The sequence below is a fragment of the Octopus bimaculoides genome, chromosome 25 (assembly GCF_046866305.1).
Source record: "Octopus bimaculoides isolate indiv1 chromosome 25, ASM4686630v1, whole genome shotgun sequence".
Taxonomy (NCBI): Eukaryota; Metazoa; Mollusca; class Cephalopoda; order Octopoda; family Octopodidae; genus Octopus; species Octopus bimaculoides.
Window position 1 is genome coordinate 10392563 of NC_142952.1, and position 12859 is coordinate 10405421.

General features: G+C 39.5%; 1 protein-coding gene across 1 annotated transcript in view; it reads right to left on the bottom strand.

The window, feature by feature from the left end:
- The window catches only part of LOC106877853 (GPI inositol-deacylase), a 190724-nt gene that overhangs the window by 157205 nt on the left and 20660 nt on the right, over nucleotides 1-12859 (bottom strand). Inside the window, exons 13-17 of the mRNA XM_089341629.1 lie at nucleotides 10880-11044; nucleotides 10566-10640; nucleotides 8066-8118; nucleotides 7627-7690; nucleotides 6810-6884 (exon numbers count right to left, since the gene is read on the bottom strand). Of these exons, the coding sequence (XP_089197755.1) occupies nucleotides 6810-6884; nucleotides 7627-7690; nucleotides 8066-8118; nucleotides 10566-10640; nucleotides 10880-11044 (432 nt within the window). The remainder of the gene's footprint in view (nucleotides 1-6809; nucleotides 6885-7626; nucleotides 7691-8065; nucleotides 8119-10565; nucleotides 10641-10879; nucleotides 11045-12859) is intronic.

Consider the following 12859-nt stretch of genomic DNA (forward strand, 5'->3'; position numbering starts at 1 on the left):
GGTTCTTGTGCGGGTGGCACATGAGATGCACCATTTTGAGCGTGGCCGTTGCCAGTACCGCCTGACTGGCTCCTGTAGGATTTTCGAGCGAGATCGTTGCCAGTGCCCCTGGACTGGCTTGTGCGGGTGGCACATAAAAGACACCATTTCGAGCGTGGCCGTTTTCGTGCGGGTGACACGTAAAAGCACCCACTACACTCTCTGAGTGGTTGGCGTTAGGAAGGGCATCCAGCTGTAGAAACTCTGCCAAATCAGACTGGAGCCTGGTGTTGCCATCCGGTTTCACCAGTCCTCAGTCAAATCGTCCAACCCATGCTAGCATGGAAAGCGGACGTTAAACGATGATGATGATGATGATGATGATATAAACACACATGCATATTAGTGTGTATATATATATATATATATATATATATATATATAGATAGATAGATAGATAGATATGTACAAATATGTAACATATATATATACATATATACATGCATTCACATATCAGGCTATCAGGTTACTTCCCTATCCATATCCATAAAATGTGTGTGTGTGTGTGTGTGTGTGTGTGTGCGCGTGTGTGCGTGCGTGTGTACGTACGTGCCTGTTTATTTACTTATGTATCATTGTCTGCTTGCTCTGTCATTGTCCAACATGTCTGCCGAAGCTAACACAATTTATGTTCCACATAAAAGAGCTCTTACATAAATGGAATCAGAAATGTGATTAAACAAGCAACTGTAGTCCTCTTTGCCGAAAGGGAATTCACAGTCGTAAATGCATCCACGCGGAACAACAACAGGATCAAAGATTTCATTAGTTTTTCTCAAAAACACTTGACTTCTTATTATTGGATTTTCTGTCTTACTTTCCTGATACAAGTTGAATCTGTTGTTGATGGTGCTAGAGATGGGGAAAACTCTCTCTCTTTCTTTCTCTCTATCATTCATCTCATCTCTAATACAGTATATACATTATAGTGTTTCTCATAAAACATACTTTAGTCTTCTTGTATCTGTTCTCTTTCTCTCTCTCTCTCTCATATTCTTTTACTTGTTTCAGTCATTTGACTGCAGCCACGCTGGAGCACCGGCTTTAGTCGAGCAAATCAACCCTAGTACTTATTCTATCGGTCTCTTTTGTTGTACTGCTACGTTATGGACACATAAGCACACCAGCATCAGTTGTCAAGCGATGTTGGTGGGATGAGCACAGAGACAAACATATACACAAACATACATATAGGCTTCTTCCAGTTTCCATGTACCAAATCCACTCACAAGGCTTTGGTCAGCCTGAGGCTATAGTAGAAGACACTTACCCAGGAACCATGTAGTTAGTAAGCAAGCTACTTACCACACAGCAATCTGAGGATAGTGCATGTACAAAGAATGATATTTACCCCCCTCACTCTCTCTCTCTCTATCTCCCCCACCCTCCCTCCTACCACCCATCTCTCCCCTCCCCCACCTCCTGCTCCGATTCCTACTTCTTTGTAGGTCTCTTCACCTCTCTTCATACTTCTCTCCACTCCCACTTCTCTTCACCCCTACTCTTTCTCTCCTCTATCTTACTCTCTCACTCTCTTCTCTCGTACTCCCCCCTCTCTCACTCTTACTCTCTACACTCTTACTCTCCTACTCTCTACACTCTTACTCTCTTACCCTTACTCTCTTACTCTCTCACCCTTACTCTCTCACTCTCTTCCCCTCTCTCTCACTCCCTTTCTCTTCCTCCCTTTCTCCCCCCATACCCCTCTTCCCTCTCTCTTCCTCTCTTTCTCTTTCTCCCCCCATACCCACCTTCCCCTCTTTCTTTCCCCCATACCCACTCTCTTAATCCACCTTCCCTCTCTTATACCCACCCTCTCTCCTCTCTTCCTCTCCCCTCCCATACCCATCTTCCCCCTCTCTTACATCCACCTTCCCCTTCTCCCTCCTCATCAACACCCTCTCATAAGCTCATCCCACCACACCCCAACACACTCCTACTCTACCTTCCCACTCCACCCCATCCAATTCCTTACACCCACCACCCACCCCTACCTCTACCCCACCCTAAGCCTAACCCACACTCCACCCATGCCTTCCCCACCTCCCAACACCCTCACATCACACCACACCAATACCCTTGCATCACACCACGCACACCACACCAATACCCTCGCATCACACCATGCACACACTACAACTGACCAACTACTAACTCCCTTTCTCCCTTCCCCATTTTCACACTACATATGTCAAGATCACCAGCATTCTACCTCCCACACACAGCCCCTCGTTCCCGATCACCGTTTGTTATCTCCCCCTTTCTTAGCTCTCCTGAAATAAGAATTTCTAACTTCCGGTCAGTCATTGTTATGATCGGCCATTATTATGATTGACCGTTGACTGAACACTATTCAATTTTTTTTCTCCGTGTTTTTCTCCTTGTCTCCGTATTCTTTCTGTTGAAGAGCGTAGCTCGAAACGTCAAAGACTTTCCGTATTCCCGAGCGTCATACTAATATATACTTTTGTTATTTACACCACCGGTCCTCGTCTGTTGTTATTATTTGTATATTCTCCCATATATATATATATATATATATATATATATATATATATATATATATATATATATAAGTAAAAGCACCCTCTACACTCTCTGAGTGGTTGGCGTTAGGAAGGGCATCCAGCTGTAGAAACTCTGCCAAATCAGATTGGAGCCTGGTGTTGCCATCTGGTTTCACCAGTCCTCAGTCAAATCGTCCAACCCATGCTAGCATGGAAAGTGGACGTTAAACGATGACGATGATGATGATGATGATGATGATGATGATGATGATGATGATGATGATGATATATATATATATATATATATATATATATATATATATATATATATAGTTAGGTTATATTCTAGTAAGAACATAGTAGAGTACAGTATAAAGCTTGTCCACCTTCAGATTTCACCCAGTGCTATCCAGCAAGTAGCATTATACGTACTACCAGGTTTGTGCTGGGGTTTCTGTGGTGTGTGAATGGATAACTGAATAAGTCAGAGTCAACAAGAAGGCAGACAGAGGAACATTTATCTGTAATCACTACAATTGTTTCCACGCAGTGCAGTTCTCTAGGTTTGCAAGTATTTGGTTATGCAACTGTTTCCCTGCATTATGAGATCTAGTTGTGTTTCCTCAGGTGATATATATATATATATATATATATATATATATATATATATATATATATATATATATATATATATACATATATATATATATATATATATATATACATATATATATATATATATACCGGAGAAAGCACATGAAATGTGCAACAAGGTGGAAAAAAAGAGTACTAAAATACCAGAGGTAGAGTAATATGCTTTATTTAAAAGCAACAGAAATATAACAGAAGACTGTTACTCTGAGTTTCACGTTCCCATTCATCGGACAGTTTTGTTAGAAATCTAACAAAACTGTCCGATGAACGGGAACGTGAAACTCAGAGTAACAGTCTTTTGTTATATTTCTGCTGCTTTTAAATAAAGTATATATATATATATATATATATATATATATATATATATATATCATCATCATCATCATCATATATATATATATATATATATAAATATTGACTCTGTGTTCTGTAAACTCAAATTCTCAGATTTGAGGGAACAAAACTAGATCTCATAGTGCAGGGAAACGGTTGCATGACCAAATAACTGCAAACCTGGAAAACTACATTGCGCGGAAACAATTGTAGTGATTACAAATAAATGTTCCTCCGTATTCCTCCTTACTGACTCCGACTTATTCAATTATCTATATATTTATTTATCCATCAATCCATTCATCTATCCACAGAAGCATCTCTCCATCTATTTATTCATCTGTCAATTTATCCACCTACCTACCAACCTATTGTGTGCTCATGTCTCTCTCTTTCTCTGTGTGTGTGTGTGTGTGCGTGCGTGTGTGCATGTATATATACATATATGTGTGTGTGTACATATATATATATATATACGTGTGAGTGTATTGTATGTATATGTGTATATATATATATATATATACATATATGTGTGTGTGTGTGTGTGTGATATATATATATTGTGTGTGTGAGTATGTATGTATATATATATATACGTGTGTGTATGTATGTATATACTTGTATGTGTGTGCTCGTGTATATATATATATATATATACGTGTGTGTGTGTGTACACATGTATGCATACACATGTATATGTGTGTATATATATATATATATATATATATATATATATATATATATATATATATATATATATATACACACACACATAACCACCCATGCTTCTTTCCATCTATTCCACTCCACCCCACCCCAACCAACCTCTCTACCTAATATATCTGTCAACACCCCCTCCTGCACCCCCCACCGTCTCTCTCTCTCTCCCCATTTATCTCCCTATCTGTCCATTTATCTACCTTACATTTCATTCACACACTTTTTTTAATACTCCTAGTATATCCTCATTTACAAGGAAATATGAAAAAAAAAAAAACCACAAAAAAAAATAAAATAAAAATAGAATAATAAAACAGAACACAAAGCTAACCAAAAATCTGATAAAATATAATAAAAAAAAAATATATATATATATGGAAACTACAAAAACAAAAACTACACAAAAAAATATATAGCAGAAACCATAAATATATTACAGAATATATTACAGCAGTTAATGCTGGGGTGAAGGTGACGGTGATGGCGGTAGTGGTGGGTGGATGTTGCAGGTAATGGAGTGGTGGTGGTGGTGGGGGGGGGGGGTTGAATGAAATCATGTTGGGCTGTTTGTTGTTAATAGAGTTAGGGTCTCTAACTACTGTGAATAACAACGATGATGATGATGATGATGGTGATGGTGATGATGATGATGATAGTTGTACTTGTGTAGGGTGGCCTGATGTTGGGTGGGGTGGGGGCTAGGGGGTAGTTGCAGTGTTGGCATGAGGTAAAAGTAGGGCCGCGGTGGGGTGGTGGTGTGATAGTAGTGGTGGTGGTGGTGGTAGGAGGGATGCAGTGATGGAGGTATTTACGACGGAGGTAGTAGTGGTGGTAGTTGTGATGGTGATGGTAGAGGTGAAGGTGGCGCCGACAAGATATAATGAAGGTAATGATGGTGAGAATTCTGACAGCAAGGGTGCTGATAGTGGTGATGATGATGATGATGATGGTGGTGGTGGTGGTGGTGGTGGTGGTGGTGGTTGTAATGGTGGTGTTAGTGGTGGTTCTGTGATGATGGTAGAGGAGATGGTGTCATAGTGGTAGCGTTGGTAGCATTAACAGCAATAGTAGCAGTGGTGGTGGTGGTGGTGGTGGTGGTAGTGGTAGCAATGGTGACGGCAGAGATGTTAAGTGGTATTAATTAGTGGCAGTGGTGGTGCCGTGGGAGCTAATCACAGATTTGATAGGATCAAAATTAATGAATCCCAGAATTGATATCTTTTTAACCCTTTGAACTCTCGACTACGCTTTAGGGGACGCGATTTCATTTGACTCCCACCCCCCACCCATAACCACCGGAAGACGCAAAAGTGGGCGGCTACATGATTTGGAGTTTACTAATGAAACTAATGATCTTATTGCTAATTAACAAACCATTAACAAAAAAAAAAACGTGATCATTACCAACGTCGCCTTCCTGGCACTTGTGCCAGTGGCACGTGTAAAGACATTCGAGTGAGATCGTGCCAGTGCCACTGGACCGGCTCCTGTGCAGGTGACACGTAAAATACACCATTTTGAGCGTGGCCGTCGCCAGTACCGCCTGATTGGCCTTCGTGCCGGTGGCACGTAAAAGCACCCACTACACTCTCAGAGTGGTTGGCGTTAGGAAGGGCATCCAGCTGTACAAACTCCGCCAGATCAGATTGGAGCCTGGTGTCGCCTTCGGGTTCCACCAGTCCTCAGTCAAATCATCCAACCCATGCCAGCATGGAAAGCGGACGTTAAACGACAATGATGATGATGATGATGATGATGATGTGACTGCCTACTTCCACATCCTGCAAGGGCTGAGTCAAGTGAAACTGCACCTGATGAAGCAAAGTTGAGGCTCAAAGCGTTAAAGAATAAAATTTACTCAAGTGTGGAAAAGGTGGGAAGAAAAGGGGAAAATAGATCCATTATAATTTCCCAGTTTTTCAAAAGAAGGATCTGAGACTCCCCTGGTGCCATAGACTCTTTAAGGTCTGTTTCTAAGATTCTGTGTCATATATATCTGCCACCACTGGATGGTACTCCTTTTTGTCAGCTGAGTGGACTGGTGCAACATGAAATGAAGCGTTTTGCTCAAGGACACAGTGCATCGCCCAGTTCAGGAAGTGAAACCACAAGCGTATAATCACGAATGCAACACCCACTAACTACTAAGCCACATGCGTTCACATTACCAGTATATTACTGGTACTTATTTTCTCCTTGTTATTGTTGTTGCTGAACTCTCACTGGCTTGGAAACATGTAGAATTAAGGAGATAAAACCACACCAATCAATAGTACTTGTGTAGGATTTGAACTCAGGCTTTTAATGCACTAAAACTTTTTGTTCTGAATATGTCCTGCCGAAATCAGGGTGCGACTAATATACCTGTGCATCTTTTATGTTATCAAACATGGTAGGCTTTTTTTTTTAACACAAATACAGAAAATCTATACAAATGAACAACCACCAAATGATCACATGACCAGGTGACCACATGATGAAATTATCTTAAGAGAATGTAAGCCGAAAATATGTTGCCCTTATTTTTTACTGCCAGGAGGAATAAAATAGACTTACCGGAGGAAGGTTTGGTACAATGAAAAGAACGATGTGAGAATACTCGGCCAATTCAGAAACTTCATACAGAACATACTGAAATGAATCAACAACAACAACAACAATAATAATAATAATAATAATAATAATAATAATAATAATAATAATAATCCTTTCTACTTTAGGCACAGGGCCTGAAACTTTGAGGGTGGGGGCTAGTCGATTACATCAACCCCAGTGCATAACTGGTACTTATTTCATCAACCCTGGAAGGATGAAAGACAAAGTCGACCTTGGTGGAATTTGAACTCAGATCGTAGTGACAGGTGAAATACCACTCAGCATTTCGTCCAGTGTGCTAACAATTCTGCCAGCTCACTGCCTTAATAATATCACAATATTTCAAGGCAAGGAGACAGCTCTCACCCCATATATATTTCATGAAGGCACATGGCTTAGTGGTTAAGCTACTTGGCTCACAATCATAAGGTCAGGAGTTCAATTCCAAGCAGCACATTGTGTTTCTGAACAAGACACTATTTTACGTTGTTCCAGTTCACTCAACTGGAAAAAATGAGCTAAACTTGTAATTCAAAGGGACAACTTTGCCACATTCTGTGTCACATAGAATCTCCCTGATACACCACATATGTAAACACAATGGGTTTCTTTCAGATTCTGCCTACCAAATCCATTCATAAGGATTTGGTTGGCCCAGGGCAATAGTAGAGAATATTTGCCCAGGCTGCTATGCAGTGGAAGTGAACCACATGGTTAGGAAGCAATAAATTTCTTTAAAAAGGTGTTAATTGCAATAGAAATAATGAAAATAACAAACCTTTTTGTTGGAATTCCTGGGAGGAAGAGCATGTCCCTTGTCTGCAAGATTGGTGCATGTGTCACTAGAATAAAAAAAATTAAAGAAAAAGAAATGAGAGATTACAATGAGTGTAACCAGGAATTGAAACTCTGATGACAGATTTACAGTTTATTGAGACCTGAAGAGAGATGACGAGGTTTATAACGATGATGACAATGATGAAAATAACAACGGTATTAATGATAATGATCATGAAGAAAAGGGGGGGGGGGATGACAATGATGACGATGATGATGATGGTGGTGATGATGATGATGAAGAGGAAAGTGAGTAGGAAAGGATAATGATAAGGTGATGATCTAAAGATGACGTCTATGACAGTAAATGGCAGCAACAATAACGATAATGATGTTGCCACTAACGATGACACAGGTGACAGATTGAAGCCATTACTTACCAACGTTGTTTACCTTCAGGAATGTTACAACCACAGATCCAAGAATCAGAGTGCTACAATAGAACACAAGACAAATTTTATATATATATATATATATATATTATTATAAAATCTGGTAATTAATCATATATTAATTAATATCGATTAATTATCAGGAGGCTATATATATATATATATATATATATATATATATATATATATATATATTAGAAATAATACATTTCTAAATCTCTCAGAGAGACTCAAGCAGTAGTGATGCGATAAAGTAGTTGTATACTGCCAACTTAACGTGACAGTCCCAATAAGGGAATATACTACTGCTGTTTAGCCCTAGGAAGCTGGACCGCTTCCTATTAGGCCTTGACACATTTCTTGTGCCCATATCCTTGCAAGGGGGAGACAAACTCCTCCACCCAGCCTAGCCTGCATTCAGGGACATGTTTCTGAGTCTTTGCTCGTCATCAGCCTGAAGTAGCATGACCAGCTGGTTGAAAAAGTCTGTTTACCTCCCGTAAGGATATACTATTTCAGTGAAATACATTCACTGGTTACAAAAATTAGAAATAATAAAATAATAAATTTCAAGACAAGGAGACACCCAACCCCATGAAGGTGCATAGCTTAGTGGTTAAGGTACTTGGCTCACAATCATAAGGTCATGAGTTCGATTCCAAGTGGCACATTGTGTTTCTGAGCAAGAGACTTTATTTCAAGTCGCTCCAGTCCACTCAGCTGGAAAAAATGAGCTGGACTTTGGTCAGCCTGAGGCTATAATAGAAGACACTTGCCCAAGGTGCCACATGATGGGACTGAACCTGGAATCATGTGCTTAGGAAGCAAACTTCTTACCACGCAGCCATGTCTGCACCTATGTGAGTGTGTGTGTGTGTGTTGGCTTTTTAATGCCCTGCTGGGATTCTTACAACCCTCATCACAAAGTTAACTTGGTAGGGGGTGCTGATATAATTACCAACAACTCAATAATGTAACAGATTGTATGAGATTATATCTCATACAATCTCTGCACCTATGTGAGTGTGTGTGTATACATGTGTGTACACATACACAAACACATACTCATATGCAAACACAAACACATTTACTCATACGTATGCCCACACACACTAATATACATAAGCATATATTATGGCTTATGCAAAAGGTATGCTTATACATTTATATACACCTTCAAACACATACAAATGCAAACACACACACACAGCGCACAAATACAATGAACATGTATTGCACACACATTACACGCAGGAGTGGCTGTGCGGTAAGTAGCTTGCTTACTAACCACGTGGTTCCAGGTTCAGTCCCACAGCGTGGCACCTTGGACATGTGTCTTCTACTATAGCCTCGGGCCGACCAAAGCTTTGTGAGTGGATTTGGTAGACGGAAACTGAAAGAAGCCCGTCGTATATATGTATGTGTGTGTGTATATGTTTGTGTGTGTATATGTTTGTGTGTCTGTGTTTGTCCCCCCAACTTCGCTTGACAATCAATGCTGGTATGTTTACGTCCCCGTAACTTAGTGGTTCGGCAAAAAGAGACCAATAGAATAAGTACTAGGCTTACAAAGAATAAGTCCTGGGGTCGATCTGCTCGACTAAAGGCGGTGCCCCAGAATGGCCACAGTCAAATGACTGAAACAAGTAAAAGAGTAAAAGAGAGAGTATATATATATATATATATATATACACACACACAGAGTCACAATATACTTATAACAGTTAGTGTGTTAGTTGCATGAACTTCACCCAGTTACCATTGTATAACCAGTCTTAGGAGTGTAAGAGAGAGAAGTAGAGGGTGAATGAGAGAGGGAAAGAGTGATAGGATGAGGGAAAATCTGAGGTGGAAAGTGATTGAGTGAATGTGTGAGCAACAAAAGAGAGGCAGAATGAGTGAATGAGTATGAAAGAATGAGAATGAATGAGAGGTTGGGAAGAATATAGATAAGATGAGTGAGTGAATGAGAGATAAACAGAAATTTAGCATGTGAATGAGAGAGAGATAGAGAAAGAGAGAGAGTGATCAGCTGAGTAAATGAGAGAGAGAAAAAAGAAAGGAAGGAAGGAAGGAAGGAAGAAAGAAAGAGGGTGTGTGCCAAAATCTATGATTTTCCCTCATCTAGCAGTGTTTGTTGTGTGAAATTCCATCCTTTGTGTGATGTTTGCAGTGACACAAGAATTTCTTTCACAACAATGAAAAAAAACAGACTTAACCATTTAGCATTTAAACTTAGCCATGTCCAGCCCAAATATTCTGTTTTATGTTCAACCTGGCCACATTCGGCCTCTCACACCTAGCCTATAATGTCATTCTAAAAATACGCAATCACACCACTAAATTCTCAAAGCTGCCAGATAATGCATGATTAGTTTAAAATAACAGGAAAAAATAAGCATCACATTTTACAGAATAATCCGAATGCTAATGGATTAAAATATAGTAAAAGAGAAACTCTAAGCATTCACTACAAAGATTAACTCACCACATTGCTAACTGCAATAAACTGGTCCAGATCCTTAGTCACAACGGGGATCACCACATACTTGAGTTTAGTAACCTACAAGAGAAACCAAACAGACAGATTTACATATACATCTACAGATTTACATATACACCTACAGATTTACATATACATCTAAAGATTTGCATATACATCTGAAACAAGTAAAAGAGTAAAAATCACAGAAAAATATTAAAAGAAACAGAATCACATTCATCTCATTATCATAAGACATTTATTATTTTTTTTTGCAGTTCCACAACCATTAAAACAAAAATTCTTAAAATATAACTTACTTTCTCTTCAGAATATCTCAAAGAAGTGTCTTCTTTCAAAATCCACGGAGCATTAGCTTCAACATTGACCGTTTTCTTCCAAGACCTCATAGGACCAATTTTACCAGGATGGTTGTGGACATAAGTATTGAACACCTTCAGTCTAAAGTCGACATCATTAGTTATCTGCAAGATTTATAAATATTATCCAGGTATATTTTATATATTGATACGTGTGAGCTTTACTTAAAATGTAAAGAATATATATTTATAGGCGCAGGAGTGGCTGTGTGGTAAGTAGCTTGCTTACCAACCACATGGTTCCGGGTTCAGTCCCACTGTGTGGCACCTTGGGCAAGTGTCTTCTGCTATAGCCTCGGGCCGACCAACGCCTTGTGAGTGGATTTGGTAGACGGAAACTGAAAGAAGCCTGTCGTATATATGTATATATATATATATGTATGTATGTGTGTGTGTGTGTTTGTGTGTCTGTGTTTGTCCCCCCAACATCGCTTGACAACCGATGCTGGTGTGTTTACGTCCCCGTAACTTAACGGTTCAGCAAAAAAGACCGATAGAATAAGTACTAGGCTTACAAAGAATATGTCCTGCGGTCGATTTGCTCAACTAAAAGGCAGTGCTCCAGCATGGCCGCAGTCAAATGACTGAAACAGGTAAAAGAGTAAGGAGTAATAGGTGCAGGCTTGATTGTGTGGTAAGAAGCTAGCTTTTCAACCACATGGTTCTGGGTTCAGTCCCACTGTGTGGCACCTTGGGCAAGTGTCTTCTACTATAGTCTCAGGCCAACCAAAGCCTTGTGAGTGGATTTGGTAGACAGAAACTGAAAGAAGCCCGTTGTATGTGTGTGTGTGTGTGTGTGTGTGTGTCCATCACTGCTGGACATTTGGCGTCGGTATGTTTATGCCCCAGTAACTTAGCAGTTCAGCAAAAGAGACTGATAGAATAAGTACTAGGCTTAAAAGATACATCCTTCAATCAATTTTTTTGGCTAAAATCCTTCAAGATTGTGCTCCAGCATGGCCACAGTCAAAATGACTGAAATAAGTAAAAGAATAAAAAAAAAAATAAAAGAATATATTTATGCGTATGTGTGTGTGTCTGTGTGCAAATGGAAATATATTCCCAACAGCACAGACAGATACACATGATAGTGTGTGTGTGTGTGTGCATGTTTGTATGTGTGCGTGTGTGTGTGTGTGTCTGTGTGTGTGTTTGGAGAGAGAAAGAGTGAGTGAGAGAGAGAAATAGCTGAACTAGTGGGTACCTGTACGGTCCACAGGTGATAAATGTTCGATTTTATAGTTAATTATTTGTGACAAACCATATCTCAAGAGGCTTTCCTCTTTGTTCCTTTCTATCGTTTATTGAATAAAAACATACCGTTACATAAGGAATTTATGATTCATCCATGAAAAGTTATATTTATGATGTACGTCTCGACTCGGTATTCATCTAACAGTCAGTGTTTAAACGAAATATGGAAACATAATGAGAGGACCATAGCAGTTAACTGTCTTTCAAGTCTACGTCCAGAGAACAAAGAGAGAGAGAGAGAGAGAGCGAGCGAAAGACGGAGACACATTGCTAATTATATTGGTAGGTTATTTTATTAATCAGAGAAAGCCAGGCAGCGCCCCAGAAATTGGCAGGTTTTTGTAGACTGGTGTAGAATAATGTTTTGTTGGTTGGAAAATGTGGGATAAAAGTGGAATTCCACAAGGCAGCAGATCCGGGAAGAAAGGATGGGAGAAAAAAAAATTTAGTAATGATGGATGGGGTTAGTAACACTAAGGGTCAGATACAGTAGAGGTGAGTTGCAGCATCACAAATGCTGTAAGTGGATACCACAACGTAGAAAGATTAAGTGCTATCAGCATTAGAATTCCATTGTTCCAGTCAACAACCAATATTCAAGAATTTAAAGCCACCAAGTTATTCTTACTCTAAGACAGTCGTTTTTAACTATTTTTGCCTATGCAC